Source organism: Alosa sapidissima, chromosome 4 (genome assembly GCF_018492685.1).
Source record: "Alosa sapidissima isolate fAloSap1 chromosome 4, fAloSap1.pri, whole genome shotgun sequence".
In the NCBI taxonomy this organism is placed as follows: Eukaryota; Metazoa; Chordata; class Actinopteri; order Clupeiformes; family Clupeidae; genus Alosa; species Alosa sapidissima.
In genome coordinates this window covers 31,728,449-31,755,332 of record NC_055960.1, presented here as the reverse complement: position 1 = coordinate 31,755,332, position 26,884 = coordinate 31,728,449, and the positions used below count along the sequence as shown (strand labels likewise).

The 26,884-nt window shown below is 43.1% G+C and overlaps 1 protein-coding gene across 1 annotated transcript; it reads left to right on the top strand.

Annotated features, from left to right (window-relative positions):
• The first annotated feature begins 6,664 nt into the window (after nt 1–6,664).
• On the top strand, nt 6,665–26,627 carry txnrd3 (thioredoxin reductase 3). Its single transcript, XM_042089307.1, has 16 exons — nt 6,665–7,036; nt 8,814–8,874; nt 10,391–10,500; nt 11,167–11,274; nt 11,402–11,474; nt 11,594–11,713; nt 12,153–12,295; nt 15,235–15,350; nt 17,537–17,762; nt 18,306–18,398; nt 18,730–18,806; nt 22,415–22,571; nt 23,466–23,573; nt 23,801–23,896; nt 24,197–24,331; nt 24,979–26,627. Exons 1-16 carry the CDS (start codon nt 6,920–6,922, stop codon nt 25,039–25,041), a joined length of 1,803 nt encoding a protein of 600 aa, XP_041945241.1. The 5' UTR covers nt 6,665–6,919; the 3' UTR covers nt 25,042–26,627.
• The last annotated feature ends 257 nt before the right edge of the window (nt 26,628–26,884 follow it).

The window sequence follows — 26,884 nt, the reverse complement described above, 5'->3', positions numbered from 1 at the left end:
AACTAAACCGAAAATGTCATGCTTTTGAAGGCCTACCAGTATGCCGCTCCAAGAAATGTCTCGAAATAAAACTTGCATAAGAAATACAGGGCTGTCTCGAATACAATCCTGCCCCTAAAGGCCTGTACTTTGTCTTAAGACCCCGGCCATAATTTGAGGATTTACAGTATCTAAGTAGACAAACTGGCTTCAGTTATCCAACAGAGTGAATAGAGATTGTGCAGTCTTAGCTGTGGTTAGTGACGTGATGCTGTTAATGGGGAGTTTTACATAGCGTAAACCTATAGGTTATTATTTATTTGGCGTACCTATAAGGCTTTTTACCTTATCAAAAGTGAGGGGGATGACTGATCTCTTCAACACTGCGGGGGATTTGGCGCTTGTCACTGTGTGTGTGACAGAAGAGGAATGGTTTATGAGCGATTTACGCGTAAATGGGAGAATCCAATAAAAATGACAATGAAGCACTAAACAGATGCTGAAAACAGCACTGGTATTTCGCAAGGCGAAAGTGGGGGGGTCCAAACTAACAATTTTAAAAAGTGGGTGGGTGTTTTGTAAGAATTTAAGAAATGTTTGTATATTTTAACTTTTAAATGCATCAATCAGGTGCACTTTCAAAATAAATTCAGAGGTCAGGCTTATTTTTATGGAAATATTTGTGCTATAGCCTAAGCTATTTTGCACTTCAGAATTATAACCATGCACACACAGGTGGAATAGTTATGGTGATATTGCAATAAGTTCACAACCACAAAAACATATGCTACATTTCACAGTTCAGAAATGTTCAAAAATGTGTGTATAAAGTAAATGTTCCAATCAATGATCTAGGCAGCACATTTTCTTCTCTCTCCTTCATTTTACAGTCTAATGGTTACTGACTACAACGGCTCGGGGTCAAAGGTCATACAGAATCGATTAATCTGCCCTAATTCAATTATCTGTAATGAGATTGGCTGGAACCTGACAATATAATAACCATGATAGTGGGATAATCTATGGCTGAGCAATTTACAAAAATGTATGTAGGCCTACTGACAAATAGTTTACATTAGAATACATTATAATTTCGCCCCAATGAGGCTATGTAGAAATGTGTTGCAATTTCAAAACCGGATTACTCAGGAACCACTTATTGCACAGAGGCATGCTATCTTTGTATTCGGTACGGTTTGCTGTTTATTGTGATATTGGGTTTGCCACGTGTTGTGTGAAGGGTTAGTGAAATATTAAACCGAGAGTAATGGGTGTGCACTGTGTGCAAAATGCAAATATGATTAGCCTAAATTGCACGTCGGTTCAATTTTAATTTTCTCGCAAACCATTTATAACAACTTGGCGCTAATATCATTGGAAAGCTTAGATTCCGCACGTTCACCTGATGTGTGATATCATATGTTATATCATATGTCATCCCCCCAACACACACACCAAGACCCCTGGCAGTTGGGTTAGCCCCTTGAGCCGTGGATCTGCCCAAGGTTTCTTCCTTGGTAAGGGAGTTTTTCCTTGCCCCTGTTGCTCTTGGGTGCTCCTTGTTGGTGCCCCCCCCCCCAATTCCAATCCTCCCCCACCTTTCTTATGCAGCCCTTGCACTTTTTACCCCCCCCCCCCCCACACTTTGCACAAATAGGCTGACACCAGACATAATTTCACTGCATTTCTTACTTCCAGTAACTATATGCATGTGACAATAAACTTCCTTGTATCCTTGTATCCTTGTAGAATCTTTGATTTCTAATGGCAGATTGATTTGTTTAGATCCAGTGAAATTGCTGCCTTGGCAACGCTACGTCATGGCTTCGGGACTCTATCGGGGAGCAGTGAGGGGTCAAGGGCACTTCAGCCGTGCCTACTGGTTGGGATTCGAACCGCTAACCAGTAGGCCATGGCTGCCCCTAATTTGATTTATGCATTCAGTTACTTTGCCAATGAGTACTGGGTTTCAGGAGCCACAGTCGAAACCCCTTAAGAGTAGCTGTAGGCAAACGTGACAAAACTGTTCATAAGAATTTTTTATTTGAACCATTACTTTCCCAGTGTTTCCACACTGTAGCATCTGCAGAGGGAACTTCACAAATTCCAATACAGTTTCATTTTTCATGGCAATTGCTTCATTCAGAAGCTATTCTTCATGCACGCCTCACCTCAAAATCATAACAGCAGAAAGAAATAAAAGGCAAAGTGTGTTGTACCATTATTACACACTTTTCTATGAAAGTCAAAGCAAATAATTGAATGAATAAGTGATCCTAAAGTCACTTCCCACAGTAATGTGATCTCTAATCCTCTTCATTAAGGTATGGTGCAATCAGAAGAACCATTCATTTGAGAATTAGTTAATAATACTTTTGTACAGTTGGTTCGCAATTCATTTCTGACTGTTGTGTATAACACAAAAGGTAAATGTTTTGGAATGAACAAGTGCACATTGTGTAGCCAACTTTTCCTCTGGATACTTCTTTTCCTTTTCTCTCAGAACTCCTGTAAGTCAAGTGTATTTTAATGTCCTTTATTTGATATCTGATGATGATGATGATACAGCCCATTGGTTTAAATTGCCCTGAATGCAATTCCACCTTGTGTTGTGCAAGTGCATTTCTTCTACTTCTCCAAATCCTTTTCTCCATTCTTAATTATAAGCTCCACTGAGTGGCCATTCAACCCATCAGAGGATCAGTTCTATGAACAGAACAATGGGCCAAATTGCATTATTATTCTCTATACTGTTGAGCGAAATCGATATGATTGTCTTAACTGTCTGTCGCACAGAATGCGGACGCCAAACTCAGACAATGTTTCAGTTGCTATTTACCAGACTGAGAGAAACCTGGAGCTGTGATGGCTGATGTGGAATATAAATATCACTTAGGGCTTGTGAACATACTGAGAGAGAGAGAGAGAGAGAGAGAGAGAGAGGGAGAGAGAGAGAGAGAGAGAAAGAGAGAGAGGGGGCGGGGAGTCACTCAAAGGCATCACAATACTATCATTTGACTTGAGACTAAGGTTCCCTAGAGAGAGAAAAAAACAATGAGTCACAATTGCTGCAACCTCGACAAGTGGAACCGCACAACAATATTAATTATACTTACAGTAGACATAATGGTGCCAGTAAAAGTCTGGCAACTTTTTTCTACTCAAGTGGATTTATACTATACTATTTAAGTACAAGTGGCCCTTGAAATGATGAAGAGGAAGAATATCGCTGATTCCTCATCATTACCATGCATAACCATGCTCCATATCCAGGCATACACAACTCAGTGGGGATAGTGAAATATGATGAAAATATCAAGTGGTGTCTGAACACAATGCAGTGCTATCTGCATGCCACAGCATTCATCATTACCAATCACGAAATTACACTTGCTGCAGCACTAAGTCAGAATTTGAATGAGACAGAAAGACAACAAGCCTGGATAAGACTCACTGCTTATGATAACGACCCGCAATGGATTGGAGTTGAGTGAATTTATATATTCTTTAAAAAAAGTATATAGGCCAATCATTTATTTGATTATTCTTTCAGCATTTCACTTGCATAATCATATATTTTTAACAGGGTTGAATGAATGTGGCAATCATAAAGTGAAAAGCTTTGAATACAGTTGCTTATAAACACACTGTTTACATTTACATCCAACAAAACCTTTTTTGCAATCATTGAAACCCCTGAAAAGGTACCAGCCAGTGCCTTGGAATGCACTGTACTTAAACTATGTTTGTGTGAGCAGCTTGTATAGTCACTCTCTGTATATAGGAAAACATGTGGTTTCTGCAGAAAAGTTTCCACCAGATCATTCCAAACATGTGCCTGCATCTAAAATCTACACAGATGAACCAGTACATCTGGAGGTAGGCATTCCATGTGATAAAGCCACAAGACTATAAGACATTCTTCAAAAAAAACACTGATTTCTGTTTTTAATTGATGAAATTGAACCTTTAGTAACACCAATCAAATGTTTGAAACAAATCAAAACTAAGTTCTTTGTAAGTGAAACAGAATTCTATGTCTCAACACTGTTATTTACACATATCCATGGCACACTTGCATCCCCTTGTGGATAAAAAAAGATGGGCCCAAAAACAAATTATTTGGTACATGATTTGATTGACTTGATTAAATCTATTCAAGTTCACATCGGAAACTTTGGATGTTGCTATGAAGAGTAATATGTATAATTCATACTGCTGGAAACCTTCAAATCAAATTGGCATGTTGTTATTGTTGTTGGTGGTGGTGTTTCCCCTAAGGACATTTTGCTTGCTTGCATTTCTTGGTGCTGGACATTTTGGTGAGAGAAGCGAGCTGTTTTGTTTGAGCGTCAACAAAAGTCAGGGGTGTAGCACAAGATCCTGGGCCCTGGCAGTCCTGATGGGCCCTCATGTCCCCCCTCATGCATATATTCCAGACTTTTAAAGGCCACTCTCCCCCCTTGGGACCCTGGTAATCAGTCCCACTTGTAATACCAGTTCGACGCCCCTGACAGAAGTGACGTTACCCAAAATCGCTTAGAGCGCCTTGAACTTCATTTGGAATGGGACATTTTTAGGCTTTTCCCTCTGACATTACACTGTGCCTCCTTCAGAGGGCACTATTCCCACCTATTTTGGCCTACCATCAAATACAGTACTTGACCTCTTTAGAAAGCTTAGACCCAGTAGTTTCTTAGCAAATAATATTAATTAATGTAACCGCATTTCAGCTCTCTAAGTACTTGAGTCACTTGAGAGACACAACTGAGCCCTAGCACCAGGTTTTGTATGTAAAAGTAGATCAATATAAAAGAAAAAATGAGTAGTTTACACAGTTATTTGTAAAGGTATGTCCATGTTTGGCAAAACGCCCTATGGAGACTCCCATAGGACTTTTGATTACCCACAATGCATACTGACAATAAAAGGCTTAGCCTACTGTATTTTAACCCCTTAGTGTAGAAGCATAATCATGGTCTCAAATGAAAGGTGACACTCTGAAGTTTTATTATTATGACCGCCGCGAAGCGAAGGGGCGGTCATATAGGTTTAGTCCAAATGGTCAAATTTCCGTCAAGGATTCCCGGGACACTGAAAGACCGGGGTACACAAAACTTGGTGGGCATGTACTTGGTGGGCGCACACACACACACACACACACACATAAACATGTACACGCACACATGCACACAATTCAAGAATTTCTCAGAATTATGAACAGGCAAGATGGGGGTGGGGTTGTATAAAATTAATTTTACATGTATAATCTATGAACTAATCATGTTTTGGTACTTGTTGTCTAGCAGCAATTTAGTGAGACAGTTAGAATCATATATGCCTTTCAGCGTGATTTATTTTTGTGGAAAAAATGTGCTGGACTGGGTGGCGGTCGTATTTTGTACCGCTCTGTGGTACATCTAGTTGTTATTTTGATTGTATGTCAGGGGTTCTGATATAGAATGACTACACACAATATGGAATAATTACACAAAAGTTTCTATTTTTGCATTTTTTTTGTTGGTTCAATGGGTGTGTATAAGATGGACTATTCATCTGCACAACTTATATCGGATAAAACAACATGAATATTCCAGAATATATACTATGGATTCTAAGTTGTGGACATTTCAAGACCCAATATGTTGCATCTACTCATTGCTAAGGATACACTGCAGCTAGAAGGTATGGAAGCACCAAAGGCAGAGGAGGGGGAGGAGGGCATGTTTGATAAAATTTAATTGAGACATAGTAAGATTAATTTGACAATGTAAAGCACTATACAGATTATACATGAAAAAGATTATCAATTGTCATGTATAGGTTCTCAAAAGTCCAAGCTTCCAAATGGTGAATAATAATGCTTCTGTCTGTTAATTTGCGGTACAATTGAATGGTCTTATGGAACCACAGAGAAAAATAAACGAAAAATAAACTAATGTTTCCCCGATCAAAAAATACTAAGTTTGGTGTCATCAGATATAGAGGCATACAAATAGGGGTAGGCCTAGTAGTCCGCACCCCCTCTTACAAAATACTGATACCGGTCAGTCAGAAATATGACAACTGTTGTCTGGTCCGTGGAATGAAAAAGGTTGGGAACCCCTGGGTTAGGTAGTCAAGGGGCAGCCGTGGCCCATTGGTTAGCACTCTGGACTTGTAACCGGAGGGTTACCGGTTCCAGACCCGACCAGTGGGCCGCGGCTGAAGAGCCCTTGAGCAAGGCACCTAACCCCTCCCCGAGCGCCGCTATTGTAGCAGGCCGGGATTAGTGTGTGCTTCACCTCACTGTGTGCTGTTTGTGTTTCACTAATTCACCGATTGGGTTAAATGCAGAGACCAAATTTCCCTCACGGGATCAAAAAAGTATATATACTTATACTTATACATTGGTCTAAGGTTGGCATACAATATTGTATTTTCTGTTTTTACCACAAGATGTCACCAAATATACGGGAATCGAATTATGTTGGTATCTGCAGATTTTGCCGGCTGGTCTTCCGTAGAATAGTGTGATTACGAAAGATTAACAAATAGACAAACGATTTGAAACACCTAGTGTATGTCCATTATTTTTTACTTATTGCAATAATATATTTTCAATTGAACAAATTTGAACTAACTTTACTTGTGATGATCAGGCACTCAGATGGACAATCCCAGGATTTTATATGGCCCTTCTGCCTTTACGCACGGTATTTCGCGGGGCAGGCAGACACCGGCTGGAGTAGAGGCAAGATGAAGACACTCGGGATACCGCTGTCATCTTGTTTACAATAATTTGCATTCTTAAACTTTTTGAGTCCAGTGTTGGCTGTGTGTTGTATTTAAAGTGTCTTTTTGACCCTTTATCCAGTAAGATTGCGAACTATACGATTTGCTAGCAAGCTAACAAGAAGAGTTGGAAGGCAACCAAACCAGTTAGCAGCTCTGCTAAATCATGCCTCCCATCGAGAATGACTCCGGACGGGCAGAACTTAAATCCCGAATACAGCAGCTGATTGATTCTAACCCGGTGTTGGTTTTCAGCAAAAGTTATTGCCCTTTTTGTGTCAAGGTAAGTCAAGGCATTCGTTGCGTAATTGTACATCTGGTTTAGTGATGTTTCTGAAGTTCTAAACCCAAACCATTGCATTCCATTTCGACAGCAGCTAACATTACGGTGCTCTGGCATGCCCCGTGTTCTCGTGCCTGTTTTCCCGCGACGTCGGACAGTAACTGTATAAACGGGCTCTGACTGTATTAAGGGTTGAAGACGTGAAGGTTACGAATCAACCCTACTTGTGATATTTTATTAACTTTGCTTGTTGACTGAAAATAAAATCTGATTACTCTGTTATTAGTTTCCCTCATTTGACGTGTGAAACAACGGTGCATTATGTTTTAGCTGCTGTTGTGTCGAACGGTGTACCGTTACGTTGATTTTTTTTTTCTTTGTCACAAATCCCCAATGTAGATAGATGGTGTCAGTAAATGTGGCATTAATAAGGTTTACCTACTCTTGCTGAGCTAACAACTTTCCTTTCCTTAGTGTAATAGTTACGCTGAATGACGTCAATGTGAATGGTGAGTTGACAGCAGGAAGGAGGAAGCATATTAGATTTTTCGTCTTTACTCGTATCCCTGCGAGTTGTAATTGATAAGTTGCTTTGCGTTAATACGTAGAATTTGTAAAACATGGTGGCATATCGGTACCGATCTAGTTGGTTGAACTCTGGCTAGTGGCCAGTGTTGTTTTCTAGGTAATGTTAGATGTTTCTTAATTGTCAACTTCAATTTTGCATGTACTATTCAATAGTAATTCTACTAGATGACGAAAACGTCGTCGAGCAAGCCATTTCGGAGTTAATTCTGACTTACTGTACTTTTTTGTGCAGACATTTTACTTTCCAGGGTAGTATCTGTTTAATTTAATGTTGCCATCACCAATTTTAAACATCAAATGACCAATTGACTGTAATCGACTCACTAAAGAGAGTGCCTTGATTACACACTTCCTAAGTAAAAAGAAAGCGTTGAGATTCAAAGTATGGCCATATTTCTGACTTTCACAATGATGTTTTTGCTTTACTAAAATCAGCAGATAGGCAATGAGTCACTTTGTATACTTTTTAATATGTTTAAACAGATAAGATTAAACAGATAAGATTAATGTCGGCACTCATGCGATTGGTATACCTAGAGGGAGGTAAAGTATCCATCTTTGGTCCAGACCTGTTCTCATGATGTTGATGTTAAATGTCTGGCACCCTTCTATAAATTTCGAACTTGCAAGCCTGAATGTTTGAAGAAGCCACAACACCTTGTAAGCATGCGTCAGCATATTTCAACTTACAACCTGTTGTTGGAAGGGTTCAGTACTGCACTTGGCTGCTTCAGCTGTGTGTCACCATGGTTCACTGGAGCAATGAGAGGGTGAGGCTGGGGGGGGGGGGGGGGGGGTCATGGATGGGTTGAAGCAGGCCTAATTGGGAACAGTGGCAAGATAAAAGGCAGAGATCCAGATACATGGAAGAACGGAACAGTCCTCATCAGTTGTGTGTGTGTGTGATATTTTAGCACAAATCAAGTGAATACACATGAGAATGTGCATGGCATGGGTTTGGGGCGACAGAAACGGTGTCTGTATTAAATACAAAGCCCGGGCCTATTGTTTCTCAGATACTGACACTACCATTGCTTCACCACACCCTTAATGGTACATGGTTGACCTTCACCTGTTGAAAATGGAGATTATCAGGTCTTTAATGTTAGCTAAGTGCTGCAATGTCAGTTGTTCAGTCATCATTGTCACTTAACTTAACAAGGTTTTGTTATGTTGTTGCTTTTGGCAGGTGAAGGATCTCTTTAAGGAGCTAAATGTGAAATGCAATGCCGTAGAGCTGGACTTAATGGGTGAGTGATGGATATCTTCTATGCACACACATGACATTGCACTCAATAGGGTTGTGGTCAACTGTCCCGTCTTTTGATATATCTACAGTTGTTGGGAACATAAATGTAGATCATTTAACTTTGGGGACATGCTAGTGCTTTTCTGTTACTGCCAATAAATGTTCAAACCGGTAATTGTCTTAACAAGTGGATGTGCTGAGTTGTCCTCAATGTACTCAGTGCTGACCATTGATCACATTGTGTCTGTGTTAATGTTTTACACACCAAGAGTGCTCAATCATACCTGCCCGTATATCTCCCTGGGACGTTATGGAAGTTGCTGAGTCACTCCCACAATTCAACTTGGCAGCATTCCACCTCTGACGATCCCCCAGCCCCAGTCCTACACGCCCCCTTATCTGCCAGCTTATATCTCCCATCGGCCTCGCACTGGGGCTCTTGCACTCTCTCAACAGCTTCACTAGCTTTCCCCTCCTCGCTTTGTATTACACAATTACTTCTTGCTTGTCTGTTTCTCTTTACTTCCACTTGAGCATTTGGTTGATTAGGTAAATGGTTTCAATAAGTTGCATGTCAGGACGGACGAGCAGTAACGGCAACAACAATAGTTGGATCTGTCCTTGTTCTGTCACTCTTGCCGTCTATGTTTTTTTTTCCAAGAACAGCTTGTCATTAGTTGACTTCCTGTTTGATCTGTTGTATGGTCTCTAGCTCTGGCTTCCTGAGCGCACACACGTGCACACACACAGAGACAGCTGGGCTCGGGTCAGTTTACATGCCCCCTACTCGAGTGCCAGCCCAGCCAGCCAGGTTCAGCATGATGACCTCACCCTTCCTGTCTGTGCATTTGCTTAGAAGCTACTAATCTGTGGAGATGTTGAGAGATGCTGGTTTTTAAAGATGATTTTTAAAGAAAGATTGTGCCGTTTTGGTCTACAGTTACGGCTTCTACACACAGTTGTGTTCCGTCAACGCATGCCAGTGGGTGTTCCCGACGGTAGCTATGCAAATGACTTGAAGTATAACCGTAATTTGATTGGTTGGTGTCGTCCGTTGATTGGCTTGATTGGCCGGTGCCGTCTGTCGGTGCAGCAACAGCTGAACTTCTCAACGCGAGCGACGGGAGAAACGCGACGCAATGGACCCACAATTCAGTTGGGCAACGGATGACGTGAGCCCATGTAAAGTGAATGGGATGCGTCTCCAGCACACGCACACAACTGTGTGTAGGAGCCGTTAGTAAGCAAACTACCTCAAAATGTAAACACATTGCACATGCCACTAACAGCATGTTGCACATGCAAAATGAAGTCTGTTATGAGTTCTTCACATACTAATGTGTATCTGTCCTCCTTCACATGACGTAGATCATGTGAAGGACATACATATACAAGAAATACAAGATGATGCATAGTTTATTTATTTATTTTTTTATTGCAATTTGCTTGGCTAATTGCTGCATAATTTTGCTGTAAACTGCCATGTCAACTGACAATGGTTTTCTTGCTCTCTCCAGAGGATGGCTCCAACTACCAGGATGTGCTGTCGGAGATGACTGGTCAGAAAACGGTCCCCAATGTCTTCATCAACAAGACTCACGTCGGCGGCTGTGACAAAACCTTGCAGGTAATTTATCTCTTGTGCACGTAGTGCAATGCAATATTTGTTGTTTTTTTGTTTTCGAACTTCAGAATGGAAGGAAAAAGCAGCCCATGTTGACTAGTTACTTGTTACGCGTTGCGTTGTCACCTACGATTAAACTGTATCATACAGCTATAAAAAGGTCCTATTCAGCTTGTTTGAGTGGTAGGTGCACTTCAAAGTGAAATGCAGAAGGAGCACAAGGTTGAGTGGCTTCTTTCAGGGATCAGACATCATGAAGAAGAATAGAGCTCTTATTTTTTTGAATCTTTAATGGTTTCTTTTGACATGCCAGGAAAGGTATTTTCCTCTCTCTATCTGTCCGTCTTTAAATGCATTTGTCCACCAAACTTCAGATGAAACAAAAACAGGATTAGTCGCTTGAAATCAGGTGGTCATGCCAAGTTTAATCATGCAACATCAGTATGATAAAAACAGTTGCTGTATCTGATGTATTACACATAAAAAACACTCATTGTTTTACTAAACTCGCTCTTTGAAGTTTGAGATGTTTTTGGTGCAATGGCCATTAATAATTTATGAGAGCCTTGATGGCTCAGACCCTTAATGGCTCCAGCTATTTATTGCTTCTTGATTACAATGGGAATGGAGTTTGCGGCGATCGCCATGGTAACCCCACTTGTGTCGCAGGCCCACCGAGACGGCCTTCTGCAGCAGCTGCTGTGTGGCGAGAACGAGACCTACGACTATGACCTCATCGTCATCGGTGGCGGCTCGGGTGGCCTGGCCTGCTCAAAGGTAAAGGAGCTTAACCCCACCAATCCCACAACAATGAAAAGAAATAAATCTTTTCATGGCAAACATCAATTAATGTATCGCGGGTTTGATAAATATGAACTTTTTCAACTTTGTTAACCAAAATCAGGAGGCGGCTATGATGGGCAAGAAGGTGATGGTGCTTGACTACGTTGTTCCCACGCCACTGGGCACCACCTGGGGTGAGTGGTGTGACGGTGGCTACGTTAAATACAGCTTTCGGACCTGGTAAGACCAGGTAAAGGTCCCTTGGCAGACGGCTCTTGAACTTTCCCCTTTCTTTTCTGTCTTCCTCTACCAGGCTTGGGGGGCACCTGCGTCAACGTGGGCTGCATCCCCAAAAAGTTGATGCACCAGACGGCTCTGCTGGGCACCGCCATACAGGACGCCCGCAAATTCGGATGGGAGATTGACGAAACGGGTACGTTTTCACACAGAAAACCCACTAACACCACCACCCCCGAGTGAGGTGGCAGTTTTCATTTGTGACATCGCTGAACTTCTCCATTTCAAATAGATCTGTGGGAGATGGTGTTCTTTTTCCTTTGAAGAGATTGTGTGACTTCTTTTTTTTTTTTTTTCTTAAATGGAGTAAAGTTCGTTCCTCAAGTTTTGGTCAGTCTCTCTGGGGGAAGTGTAGGACGGGCTCGTAGGTGTCTGCTCACTGGGGTGTAAAAGGAGAAGAGAGAACGTCATAATTACTTGAAGCCAGACAGTCCGCAGTCTCCAGTGAAGCACGCACGTACACAAACAGAGCAATAAGCACTTTCTTAACGCAGCAAAAACGTCTGCATTATCTTCTCTTCATTGGAGTTTGTTTGGTAATCATTTGAAAACATTTCCCTTTCCTCCTCTCACAGTGAAGCATAACTGGGAGACCATGAAGACAGCGGTGAACAACTACATCGGCTCGCTGAACTGGGGTTACAGAGTGGCCCTGCGGGATAAGAACGTCAATTACGTCAATTCCTACGCAGAGTTCATCGAACCCCACAAAATCAAGGTCAATCTCCACTTACCTGCTCTCATCTATAGTCGAATGTTTAGGGTGAAATGAAAGTTCGCCATACTGGCTATGGCTACCAAACCAAGTTGGCAAACAATTGCCGATTCCATTTATTTTCTGTCCTCTTCACTGTCCTATGTAAGAGAAGCTACAAAACCCAAATACATAACTGCAGGGGACACTAGGGTGGCTGAGTCATCCAGGACTTACCTCAGTGTTTGGCATGTGGGCAGTGGTTTGTTCCTAGCTGGCATGGTATGGAGGCCGACTGCCGTTTCTCAATAAGCGAGTCCTAGACCTTTCAGGGGTGGGGTAATGCCGTAAGCCCTCGGCTTTGGCCCGTTTGGGAGGGGAGGCTTTTAAGGTTATTTTTTTCAGGCATTGGGAAGCAGAACTGTGTGTGTGTAGGTTGTGGGGGGGGGCTTACATATGCAGCAAAGGGCTTATCTCTCGCAGGAATTTGACCCATGTGCTGGCCAACCCTAGCCTGATGTTTCTATTCAGAGTCTGGTATCAGACCATTTGGATTTGGTTATGGGGTGTGTTTTAACTAGCCTGAAAATATCCAGACTCTCTCACAAAGTGAATAGAGTCTGACAGCTCTCCATTGGGAAACGATTGCAACACTTGCGACAAGCACTAACTTTGAAATCGTTGGTCCAGCCTTACCAATCACATAGAGATTCCTAACGTTACTTCCTACTTCGCCTAAACTTTACAAACTACAATAAACAGCATCAACAGTCAGGAAACAATGTATGTTAGTCTATCTTTGCTGTAAATACATTTCTGCATTTTTCCAAATGCGTTTTTGACGTTTGCAGATGTTGCTACTTCTCTTTAGCACAGTAACTTTCGGTTTCGTCTTTGAACGACCTCAACGCCATCGTTCACCGTGAATGTCGCAAACCCAGACAACGTACTGAAGGAAAATGAAAATTGAGCGGAAGTACGTACATGTAGAAGGTCGGAGTCAGGCTATGTTTTAACCGGTACAGGGGGGAAGTCCTCTGCACACAATTAGATAGACCTAACTAATCGGAGCAATCAAATGTTTCCTTAATTGCTGTTTTCTGTTATTTTTTTTAAACGTTTTTACGCTGTCAATATTTTGTACAACAGACATGATGGTGAAATCTAAACATCTGACTTCTCTAGCGGTAGCCTTTTCATTGTACACAACTCTAGTGTGCTCAGGTGATGTGAATGACCTGGTATGGTTGCTTATCTCTCCACTCTCGTATAAAGCTTCCAGGATGGGCCAACCCATTCCTTACTGTAGTGTCTAACAACTTCCCTCTTACCAGAAAGCAATCTCCTTATGATGTAGCTGATACACTTTTTTTTAGTGCAGGTCCAGTCCCACCACCCGAATACCATTCACGTGATTATACTGCTCGCCAGGCTTGGAATTTCACCATTCTGGGGGCAAGGCCACTTGGCCTTCAGTTGGGCATATTTGGTGGGGGGCACAAAGGCCACATGTCAGGGCACCAAGGCCAAAGTTAACTATACAGTAGTAGGCTATAAAAATGATCAAAGTTGTATTTAGCCTATTCACTGCAGTAGACCTGCATCACTGTATGAAACATTACAAAAACATGAAACATGACATATTACATAGAACTGTAAATCATCTGATCATCTAATATTTACAGATATCTAGGCTAGAACATTTATTTTATATTTGGCCTGTTATGAAATCATGTATTGAACAATTTAAGCACAGCTCAGCTTTAAGAAACTCAAATAGCCTAGATGCATGCTTAGCATGTTGTGATCATTAAGGCTACTTTCACAAACTCTTAGTCAGCTGTCCTCTGATTTTACCAATAGCTAATTGGTAATATGGCGATATTTGTAACATTTATTTTGTATTTGGCCCGTTATGAAATCATGTGGAACAATTTAAACACATTGTAAAACTTAAAGCCCAAATTTGGAGACACCCATGCATGTCGAAATTTACTGCAAATTCAAAACTGGATTACTCTGGAACGGCTAACTGTACATGGGACTGCTTTACAGCTTTGTGTTCGGTCAGGTCTGCTGTTTATTCTGATATATGGTTTGTCACGTGTTAAAAGAAGGGTTCGTGAAGTATTCCACCGAGATGAATGGGTAGGGAGATCATGGGACTTAAAACCTTCAGTAGAATGATTAAATTGAATTATATTATTTACTTTTCTCGCGAACCATTCAACACAGCAATTATCGGCTAACATCGTTTAAAAGCTGAGAAAAAGCTTGTTCATGTGATACTTGTGATGTCTGTGTGATGAATAGGCTACTTCGCAAGTAGTTCAACTGAGAAGAGTGAATGGTGAATTTGGACGTCACTTTTCTCCACTGCGTAAAAAGACTAAATTAATTTGCGCTGTGAATGCTAAGATTATTTTGACAGGCCACAGGCTAAATAAAAATCGCTATTAGTAGGTCGCAAAGCAGAATATTGAAAGAAGGGGGCACCAATGCCACAATAGACATCCTCTTGTGCCAGTGTTTCATATGTTGGCTCTTATGTCAGCTTAGTGCGCTGTACAATACCAGTATGAGTATTTACATTTGTGTACAATACCAAGTACCACTAACAATATTTCTACCACAAAAATAACAATTATGCTAGCATAAAAATGCAAATGAAAGGTTTCTTTTACTCCTCTGGTTGTTACAATAAGCCTAAAAATAAATAATACTAAGTGTCATAAAATATACATGTTGGCAAGCTGTTAAACAAAGAAAACCCTGTATGATGATAAATCTGTATGATGCTTCCACTGAAACCCTGATGGTTTGCCAATCTATCTGCCAGGAATATCTGCAGATTCTGATATTACAATGTTTAAGCTGTTCCCCTTGTGGGTGGTTGGTTGTTCTCTTGTTATCCCTTGTTTGCATTTCCATGTCGTTAACTCCACTGTGCTGGTCTCCCGCAGGCCACTAACAAGCGGGGCAAAGAGGCGTTCCACACGGCGGCCAAGTTTGTTCTGGCCACAGGGGAGAGGCCTCGTTACCTGGGCATCCCCGGGGACAAGGAGTACTGCATCACCAGGTGAGTTGCGGGAAGCTCCTACTTATCTGTGGCTCTGCAGCTATGGGCACTATGGCCCTAGACTGAAGCCTGCTTTGTACTTTTAGCCTCTCTGCAGAGGTGTAATGGGCAACCATGGGAAATGCTCAATATTTTTCATCTGTGGGGGGGGGGGGGGGGGGGGTGCGTTACCCGTGGGTGCATGCATAAATTTGTGGATTGGTCGGTCGTTCATTGTAGCAAATGGGAGAGAGCTCTTGAGCATTATTACACTTAAAAAGAGAATTTGAGTCATGTGGCTGAAGTATAATCATGAGCTCTTACCTGGTTTCATAAGGGGACTTAATGGCAAAGTAATGTTTGTGAAGGCTGGAGACTGATTGCCCTTGAATTAGCCCTAGTTATTAAGGACGGACCATATTTTAGACTGATGTCGTGTGTATGCTCCCTCCCCTGTAGGTTAGATTGTGACTGTTGAAGGGAGCTGAACTGGAGTATGTTTTGGTATCCCTGCTTACGGAGTGGGCTTGCCATACTTCTCTTCATTGGATTGGATAGTTACGTGGTTGCTTTTTGTGTGCAGTGTTGTTGACTTTTTTACTTGCCCCAACTCTTTATCAAGCAGTGTGCTTGCAAATCCACTTGACCCTAAAGTTTGATTAGAGAAGTTATGTATGGAATTTAATCCACTTCAATTTGTGTAGCGAAGCAGATGGGCATGCACACACTTCCTGAGTCCCTTTCTCAAGATTGTGCTAAACAACAGGGCTTAAATTTCACTGCGGGATTGCGGGTATTGCGCATAATTTGTTCAAGTCCCGCAACTCTAGCCATCATAATGCGAGAAATTCCCGCATACACTTTTACAGCCTGCTGATGACGTTAATATAGCCTAATCATTAAGTGGCGTGAATGCGGTGCTATTGACCGGACTGATCAACTACCGAGTTGAATTGAACATAGCCTCATGCAGACGCACACACACACGGAGAGAGAGAGAGAGAGAGAACCACTTTGCGCTTACGCAAATAGGCTACGCTACCATGGCAAACTTTTACATCTGGAAAGAGCTCCTTGGTAACTATCCTGCTAGCTCAGGTCACGTCAACACTTGATCCCAGAAGGATTGTCTTCGACTTGTTAGTTTTTTGAACATTTATTGTATCTAATGACATAGAAAACATAATGATTTGCATACACATACCGCACTATGCACAACTTTTATTCACTAGCGACTATAGCCTAAAACCGTCAGGTTGAAGGGGGGCTAATTACTCCATAGAATTACTCTCACGTATTTTCTTAAAGTGACAGGCACTCAATTACACCTACTCATCAGCAATGTGCACTCAATTAGACCTACACACCACATTAAAGATATGCCTAAGTGTTATAGGTTAAACGTCAATATGAGGCATTCAAATTACTAAATATGTTTAGCTACTAGTAATTACTAGTAAAATGCTATACTTTAAAAAAATGCATTATTAAATAAATACACTCTATATGAATTCAAAAATATATGATAGAAACATATCACATAAGCTATCATTTTCAGTGTGTGTTTGTGTGTGTGGAGAGAGTCAAGCAGAATCTAGGATGTCCACTGTTGTGAATGATCCCACTACAGTATATATTACTGATGACGTCAGGGTGGTGGGGGCCCCAAAATCAAACACTTTTTAAAAAAAAAGTATTTTCTTGACTTGGTATCAGAATCGACCCCCCCTCCCCCCCAAATTGTGTAAATCCCCCCTACATGAATAACCTAAGGGGGGAATTCCCCCCCATTTTGAAAAATGAATTTTAAGCCCTGAACAAGCACAAAGAGTTGGGAAGCCGAATGAGAAAGGAGGGGAGTGAGCGAGGATGTATGGTGCAACATCTCAGTAACTATTCTTATTGATATCTACAGTATGTGCTATTCAGGTTTTGTTAGCAGGCTATTGGTATCAGGCTAGTTAAACACAGCTGTGTGTCGCTCTTATCAAGACACACATGTGTGGTCTGCACTCTGCAACTCTGGACTTCCGATCCGTAAGTTTGTCCAGGGTTGGTTAATGGTGGAGAAACCAGGAAATTTGGCAACATTTTATTTTCTGCTGTTCTCGTAATGAAGTGTAGCAATCGGGAGCAGTTGTGCTTTTTTTTAGTGTAACAGAAGAGGTTGAAGTCTGACACTTCTCTTCTCTTCTCTTCCTCTCTAGTGATGACCTGTTCTCGCTGCCCCACTGTCCTGGGAAGACTCTGGTGATTGGAGCGTCCTATGTGGCCCTGGAGTGTGGGGGGTTCCTGGCTGGCCTGGGGTTGGATGTGACTGTAATGGTACGGTCCATCCTGCTCCGCGGGTTCGATCAGGACATGGCCAACCGGGCCGGAGAGCACATGGAGGAACACGGGGTCAAATTCCTGCGGAAATTTGTTCCTGTTAAGGTGTGTGTGTGTGTGAGTGTGCGCTTGGCTGAACAGACAGTTCTGAAGAGTGCAGATGACATCTTTACTACCAATTTATTACTGTGCACTGATTTGCTGAGTAACCTTGAGAGGTTTTTGCAATGGCTTGTCTGATAAGGCCAAGATTATAATTGACTAGCCTGGCTAGCGCCACCACTTCTCAATGAGACGTGGTCTGGGAACCAAACGTTCATTTTCTCGTATTTGAAAAAAATGCCCAGATCCGTTTATTGGGTGCCACGGATGTCTATCAAATGCGTCTGTGCATAGCTCATCATCGTCTTGCTTTCCCCCCTGTTCTGTGATTGGTTCCCTATCTCAGGCGAAAATTTGCTCCATGGTCTCCAGGCTGCCTTAGCAGCGTGAATCAAATCGCGCGCAAGGCAGCATGGGAACACCCAGGCTAGTAATTGACAGCTTCCCCAGAAGCAGGAAAATGCCAACACTAACAGTTTCTCAATGGTGTACTGTGCCCTATAATTTCAGTTCTAATATCCTTCTGTGCGTGTGTGTGTGTTCCAGGTGGAGGAGCTTGAGAAGGGCACCCCTGGCCGTCTGAAAGTCACGGCCAAGTCCACTGAGGGCGATGACATGTTTGAGGGAGAGTTCAACACTGTAAGTGGCGTTATTGCCCCACTCTATTGCCCTAGTCAGCACCTGCCCTTAGCTTCCACTCAGGCCAAGGCAGCACTCTGCTGCATGATTGACCTGTCCGAGCCCTCGTCTCTGGCTCTCCATGTCTTTAGGCTTAAACAAATGCGCATGACATTTTTGTAAGCCTTTTTATTCTGTATCCCCAGCTTGATCATTCACATCTTATGGGGCTTGGTGATGAATTCATTTTTTTGTGCTGTCTAGTGCTCTCAACTTGAACCAGGTCTACAGGGAAGTAGTTTTATATTTGTGTTTGTGTGTGTGTGTGTGTGTGTGTGTGTGTGTGTCTCAGGTGCTGATTGCAGTGGGCCGTGACGCCTGCACAGGGAACATTGGCCTGGACAAGGCTGGCGTCAAAGTAAACCCAAAGTGAGTGTCCTTCCCCCACCGTCGGCTGCCCTCCTCTGCTTCCCCCACCCACTGGGTCCCTGACTCTCTGCCACCAGCTCTGCTCATTCAGTCTCTGTGCGTGCGCCGCTCTGCTCTGCTCTGGGTGGAGCTGTGCCTTTAACCACAGCCAGGCTTGGGCTGGAGTCAGTCATGGTGATTCAGCAGTATTGCCACCCGTGTGTGTGTGTGTGTGTCCATTTTAATCAGGGAAGTTGAAAGCGATTGAATCAGAATCTGGCAACAACGGTGTATACAAATAGTATTGTATTAGAAGAAGAGTTCTTTCGTTTGCAGATGTGTGTGAGGGTGTACGTGTGCCAACAGGTCTGTGTGTGTGTGTGTGCGCGCTGTGTACACACACACACACACACACACACACCAAGTATTCAAGTACATTCCAATGAAGTCCATGACTCATTGCAGAGAACAATAGTAGGGAAAGGCTGTGTATGAATGACCAGAGGCTGTTAGTCATGCTGTGCTTAAGGATCACACCTGCGGGAGGTCACCCTGCAGAATGTTGTAAATATGCATATAAATTAGACCTTTTATGGAAACCGAGGGCTTGCCTTGACCGCAAATGATACGTGTGTGTGTGTGTGTGTGACAAAAGGGTCCAGTTAGCTTTGTAGTGGAGTGATTAGTGTAGCACATGAGCCTAGAGTCACTGGAGCCATCCAACATGACTCTGCCTGACCAGTTACCTTCCTTTCCTTGTCAAACCAATGTTTCTGCTTTAAACTCGCCTCTCTCTCTCTCTCCTCTCTCTCTCTCTCTCTCTCTCTCTCTCTCTCTCTCTCTCTCTCTCTCTCTCTCTCTCTCTCTCGTCTCTCTCTCTCTCTCTCTCTCTCTCTCTCTCTCTCTCTCTCTCTCTCTATTCGCTAAGTGTACAGTGGTTTTTGAGCTGCTTTCTGCATGTTCCACTGTATTGTGCTCTGCAGTTGTTTGTTGTTGCCATAGATTAATGTGATCTGTGCTTGAGGCTGCAGCGCATGGGTCTTGTGATCAGTGAGGAATTAGCACTTGAGCCCCGATATATGTCTCTCTCTGTTTTTTACACACACACCACACCACTACACCACTACACACACCTTGCTTGATCTGATCTATACCTGGTACGTTCGTAAGTGTAAACCAGAGACTTTCTAATGAGGAGACACGGCACTCAAAAAATCCTTCATAGAAATGCATGGGGCTAGTTTTGTAACGGCAATATGGCCGTTGTCTACACATATCCCACCTCTTTCCTCGGCAAAACATCGACATGTGAATTACATTGAGCCAATCATATGGTGTGTTGTGAAGACATCTTCCCAATCATGTGTTGTGAACCTGCTGTTGGAGCAAGATTGGTGTGAAGACTTGCGCACGCACATTTCTGCTGAATAGGATGCCCGATGAGTGCCCAAAAAGCGTTGCTATATGGCTGCCGAGTGGAGGGACTTGCCTGAAAGGACTTTGTGTAAACTCCTGTAGGTCAGAGATTGAAGATTTTATAAAAGTTGCACTGTCATGCCCTTATCAACATGGAAATCAGCAGAGCAGCTGACTTATGTAAGAGAAAGCGCTTGCAAAGAAATGGCAGCCAATCCTACTGTATATTGGGTAAAAGCGACAATGTTTGCATGGATTTCTCTCACCTCAACAGGGGTGTATTTTGGTCTAGCATTACACCTACAGGGCTTAAAGTATTCCGGCACCATGCCGGATCTCCGGCGTGTGGCGGCTGTAAGGAACATTTCCTCAGGAGAAAATTTCAGGAAATCATTATAGACGAGTCATCATTTTCGTTGTCCGTGATACCACTCCGAGTTCACCTACCAATGGCAGCCCTCGCTTTCAACCTAACAAATGTGTTTAGACAGTCAAAAGTAGAGCAGGGTGAGACATCCAGCAGACAGCTGAAAGTGTTGCGGGGAGTGTGAGGATACTGGAGGGCAGGGCAGTATACAGTGCTTCGGTCACTTGCCTGATCATTGATGGTGTCGAGAAATTACGGAGCGTTAGAAAATGAAATGAAAATGCCAGAAGTTGGTTGACTGATGGGTTGATGGCCTAAACTCCCATCTCAGCCTGCTGTTTGTGTTAATCCAATTTGACCACAGTTTCATGTTTGCCATGTTGCCCACCCAATATTTCTATCAGCCCACATTAATATAGGCCAGAACCGGCACTGCTTCAATTTGTTTGATTTTTCAACATTTATTTCAACTAATGAAATAGAAAACATAATGAATTGCATCCACATGTCCATATGCAAGTAATTTCCACTGGTGGCCTAAATAAAAGAGAAGATAAGATTCCTTCCAATCCACTTCGTCTCCATCAGGACCTGTAGCTTTGGATTGGAGTGGTAAACATTCTAATAGAAGAGCCCCTTGGCTTCATTCACTCTGCAGTGCAAAAGACTCCTCTTTTAGCTAGCTAACTTAGTGAGGTAACTTACCCTGCTTTGTCACTAAAACCATGTCACATAAAATACTACCCAGTTATATATAGCACCACATGCAAAGCATCTCAGTGAGGAGGAAAAGCTTATTCCCTGATCCCTACATGCCTTGCAGGGTTTCCGTTGTCCGGTAATTGCCGGACATTGGCTGGAAAATGTAGGCCTATACTAAAGCAAGAATATGTCCTTTGGCTATGTTTTAAAGGAACAGGCTCTACCGTTTGAAAGTTGTTAAACCACACGCATATGCTGCATTTCCAAATAGGAGGCGCGCACTTAAAACAACAGCAAACGAATGAGTTAGACGGTTCAAACATGGCCAAGCCCAGGCAGACTAGCCTTAAAAGTTTTTTCAGAGGCCAGACGTGATGGATGATGATAAATTGGTAATGCCTGAAGCCTCAGATGTCTGGTCAGCTCCACTACCACCAGAGGAAAAAGTAGAAGTGTTGGGCATATCTGTCGGAATCCGTGAAAGTGGAGTTGCGGGGGTGCAGCTGCACCAAGACACATGTCATTCTCCGTGTAGACAGACCCATGGGTACACTGGACAAGCATGCTTTCTCTGTCTATGATCTGAAGAGTTAGGGCCTCCTCGACGAGGACATTGCTGGTCCGCGGATAATTTGCGGCACAATCAAATGGTAGGCCTATCATTGAACCGCGGACCGAAAGAAAAAGAAACTAAATATTTTCCCGAATAGAAAATATTTCGTAATTCTTAATATCAAATAGAGGCATAGCATTAGGGGGTAGTGGTGTGAGTGCTCATTCAATGTGAGTGCGCAGTGGCACAAGTGAAACTGTTGAACCACTGGAGATGACGTGGGTAGCAGCAACAAACAACGTACATGTAGCCTATTTAAAACAACGAAGCAAATTCTTGCTGTCCACGAAAACAGCAGAGACTGGCTAGATCTTATAAAGCATGTTTAGGCCATAAAGTAAGTTAGGCTAATGAACATGTTGCATTCTATTCGGCCTGATTATGTCATTCTTTAAGCTACATAGCCTGTCTCCAGTTTTCCTCAACTTGACTAATTAAGAAGCGATAATACGATATTTGACCGGCATATCATCAAAATGTTCGAAAAACGAAAGTCTGATGCCTTGTCTAAATTCTGTCTTGTCTTTCCAGGAATGGAAAGGTCCCGGTGAGCGACGAGGAGCAGACCAACGTGCCGCACATCTACGCCATCGGCGACATCCTCGAGGGCAAGTGGGAGCTGACGCCGGTGGCCATCCAGGCCGGCAAGCTGCTGGCACGCAGGCTGTTTGCCGGTGGCACGCTGAAGGTCAGATACACACATCATTTGTTGCCCAAGTAGTTTAGTACTTAGGAGTCTAGTGAGTCAAGATTGCAGTGTTTACCGCTAGGGTCCAACCTCCCTTATATGGATTAAGCGTAGTGCTGGACTAAAAACTCTTTGGGGCAGCCGTGGCCTACTGGTTAGCGCTTCGGACTTGTAATCGGAGGGTTGCTGGTTCGAACCCCGACCAGTAGGCACGGCTGAAGTGCCCTTGAGCAAGGCACCTAACCCCTCACTGCTCCCCGAGCACTGCTGTTGTTGCAGGCAGCTCACTGCGCCGGGATTAGTGTGTGCTTCACCTCACTGTGTGTTGAGTGTGTTTCACTAATTCACCGATTGGGATAAATGCAGAGAAATCGGGATCAAAAGAGTATATATACTTATACTTAGTCTGGGACTAGGACTTAAAGGGGAACTTGGCAAATATTTCAACGTAATAACCCGTTTACAAATCATTTTGATGGTTAAATGACCTGTTCCGGTGAAAATGGTGACTTTTCCCGCTGCCCCTAGCGAAAACCAACCTTGCAACATTGAGACTACCGTCCCGGAAAGAGAAGTGAGAAACAAGAAACTCGTTTTAAATCGTGTTTCTTACTTTGTAACATCCACATTGTCTGCCGAACTTATGTTAACCGTTTTGCTAGCTTGTAAACAAATCCATGTGCTTTATCGTTACCTTTTTCCACAGTTTGAAATGGCATAATGCACAATTTCTCCAGCAGAGGGGGGAAATATAGCTAATCCTGCCAAGTTTCCCTTTAATTCCTGTACTTATTGTACAGGAAACTGCCCAATAGTGTTTGTTTGTTTTGACCGCTTGTTTATCTTTGAATTTATTGTCTTGAATGGCTTGTGTTGATGACTGTGTGTGTGCAGTGTGACTACGTGAACGTCCCTACCACGGTGTTCACCCCACTGGAGTACGGCTGCTGTGGCCTGTCCGAGGAGAAAGCCCTGGAGCTGTATGGGCAGGACAACATTGAGGTGGGCACCAGAAACGGTTGTGTGTGCGTGTGTGAGGGCAGTGGGCACATGCCACACTGACATATGAAGGACTAAATGATTAGGACTCTTGCCCTCTGTGGGTTCAGTCATTTTGGATTGAGGCTACAATCTTGTGCACAGCTGCAGTCTTGTGAACAGTCGTGTTCATGTTGAAAGGTGTGAAGCCACTCGCAGGTGTAAAAATGACACTGAATGTTTCTGTGCAGGTCTACCACAGTTTGTTCTGGCCTCTGGAGTTCACAATACCCAACAGGGACAACAACAAGTGCTACTCCAAGATCATCTGCAATAAACTGGACAATGTGAGTATCACTCAGGGACTGTTCCTGCTGATCTGTAGGATTGCCATGCATCTCTCCAGCATGCCTCTTTTCTAAGCCTTAATATCTCATACAATTCACCTGTTCATTCCCATTTGGAATGGAGCAAATTCTGTAAATACTAAGCAGCAAACTGTTTTTAAAGTAAACTTCGGTCATGGTCCTCTAAATGTTAAGGCATTCTACTAATCACTTTTGTGAGTGATGCTTGATTGTGTAGAAGTCTGTAAAATGCTAAGCTTTCATGAGTGCGGTTCAATGAATGCGATCTCTTGGTTTCAGGAACGTGTGGTGGGCTTTCATTACCTGGGTCCGAACGCCGGTGAGGTGACTCAAGGCTTTGGCGCTGCCATGAAGTGTGGCATCACCAAGGACCAGCTGGACAACACGATCGGCATCCACCCCACCTGTGCAGAGGTGAGGCTGCATTCTCATCCACAGGGGGTTACTCGGAGTACGTGGTTTTATGAGGAGCCTGGGTTGGTTTGACTCTGACCTAGTGGTCAGCTTCTAAAAAGAAGCGCCCCATGGCTTTATTTCTTTAGGTGAAGGAAGCCATGGTGCTCTTCTATTATGAGTTCCACCACTTAAAACTTATTTGGGTTACAGCGAAGCTACACCAGGCGCGTAACTGAAGTGTTCCGTTCGCGACGTGTAAAGTCCATTTTAGATGAATGGTCTATTTTTTTCGAACATACACGCCGCCATCACGGCTGGTGTAGCTGCTTCCATTGATTATAGTGGCAGCTAATTGTTGCAGCAGACGCAACGCGAATGAAACGCTTCAGTTACGTGCCTGGTGTAGCTCAACCCTCAGTCACAATACCACATACTTGGATTACAAACCCAGGTGTCATCTGTGAGCCAGAAAGCATACCGTTTGTCATAGATGAAGTTCTGGATATACAGTACATTGGCATCTAGTTGACTAGCTCTGCTCTTAACATAAAGGCTATTTTGTTTGTCCATTTGTTTATGGAAATGTTGTTTGGATATGTTCAGTGCCATACCGGTCCTACCTGTTGACCCTTTTGCTGTTTGTCTGGCCTCTGTTTTGTTTGCAGACCTTCACCACACTGGATGTGAGTAAGAGCTCAGGTGGAGACATCACACAAGCCGGCTGCTGAGGTTAAACCCTGCTAGTTTAATGAGCTGCTCCTTCTGCTCTTAGATCAGCCTTTGCTCTCACACACACACATTCTCTCACACATGCACACCTCTGCTGGGCCCTCCTCACCCATAACTGCCCCCAGGTCAGTGCAGTCTCAGGTTATCCATCCCCGATCCGACACCCTGACTATAACCACTCAAATCAGACCAAGCTAGCAATTCTAGCAAGACACGGGTGACGTTTATTAAAAACAAATGCACTCTGTGGGGGCCAGTGCTTCAGAACTTGAGTCGGATCAGGTCCACGTGGACGTCTGTGTTTCGGCTCCTCCTGCAAGCCAGACCGTCCATCCATCCACCATTTGGCTGGAGCTGAATTGGGTGGCTCTGATTGGTCAGGGCCGCAGGAGTCCGAACAGCGCAGCGGCCCGGCGGCACCTGGTGCAGAGGAGGGCCTGGTGAGGAGGTGTGAGGGGTGAGTTGAAAGTGTGGCGATGTGTCGAGGGGCAGCTCGTTAAACAGCGGGGTTACTCTGCTGCTGGCCAAATCCTCGGACTCGTTCTCAGACGCGTGCCGACGCTCAGTGCTCTCTCACTCTGAGACCGGTGCTTTATGATGTCTTAGCCCTTAACCCAGCCACTGTGGTGGGCTAGGACTGATGTTCTTCTGGGACGAGTTTATAGAGGTCGAATTACGTCCAATTCTCAAACACACACACACACACACACACACGTTCACACACACACACACACACACACACACGTACGTGCATACTAATGTCCTTGTTTGTAGATCTGGTACACCAGAGTCAAAATGATTGGAGGGTCAGGTTCTATTTGACTTTGACTCCTCCTGTTGTTCTGTGACTGTAGGCCCAACATTCCAGGTAGTGTTTTAACATCGGTGTCGAAACACGTTAAATTATTCATGTGTTTTTGTTTTGTTTTGTGGGTCTACAACTACATGCATCAGGCATCCGGTTTAGATCAGGCATTGTCTTCTCTTCCCTTCAACCAAACTTTGTGAACCAAAAGGTGCATGTCAGACTGGAGTAAAATTCCAGACAATATCTGTCTCTCTCACACACACACACACACACACACACACACACACACACACACACACACACACACACACACACATCATGGGCACACTCAGACATGAACACACTGTTATTTTAATATTTGTCATTCAATTCTCCCTGTTCTTGCCGCTTTGCAACGCACTTAGATATGTCTAAGATATATTTATATAAGTATATGGTATTGAAACATGGATTGGACTGAATGTTATGTTTGTTTACTTAACCTTACTTAAGTTGACTAAAAGTAAATTAAAGAACACCTTTCTGATTGCATTTTCATTAAGGAGTCTAGCATTTATCTGTTTGTATCTGTTTATTTTCCACTGGCATGTGTGTTTATATAATGTATCTGATCTTGTAGCCCTTCTGATTGTTTAAGGACAGTATTTAAAAGGTATAATTTCTGCTGACGTGCTGTCACTTAGCAACAACGCCAGTCAAATGTACAAATGCGCCTTTCCATAACATCACTGTTCTGAATAATAAAATAAGTAATAAAAGTTATGTACACAACACTGACAGCTTTGTGTTTTAATCAGTTTTGTGTTTTTTGTTTTGTTTTAATCTTCCATGGAAGGATATTAACAGTTGTACCTGCGGTGCTGCTAGGCTCCGAGTAGAGTTCAGGATATTCGGTGTTTGCAAAACATTACCCATCTACATTGTTATCTTCCTCTTTTCATGTTCCAGTTGGCTATTATCGTGTTTCAAACTGTAAAGAACTTCATATCAGAACCTCAGCACCTGTTGTTTTAGCAGAAGTTATTTAGTGGCTT

Excerpts from the sequence above, each read along its gene's own strand:
- txnrd3 (XM_042089307.1), top strand. The coding sequence starts at position 6,920 with ATGCCTCCCATCGAGAATGACTCCGGACGGGCAGAACTTAAATCCCGA. Across the intron at positions 7,037-8,813 it reads ATTGCCCTTTTTGTGTCAAG|GTGAAGGATCTCTTTAAGGA; the intron begins GTAAGTCAAGGC and ends TGCTTTTGGCAG. Across the intron at positions 18,807-22,414 it reads GGCGTCAAAGTAAACCCAAA|GAATGGAAAGGTCCCGGTGA; the intron begins GTGAGTGTCCTT and ends TTGTCTTTCCAG.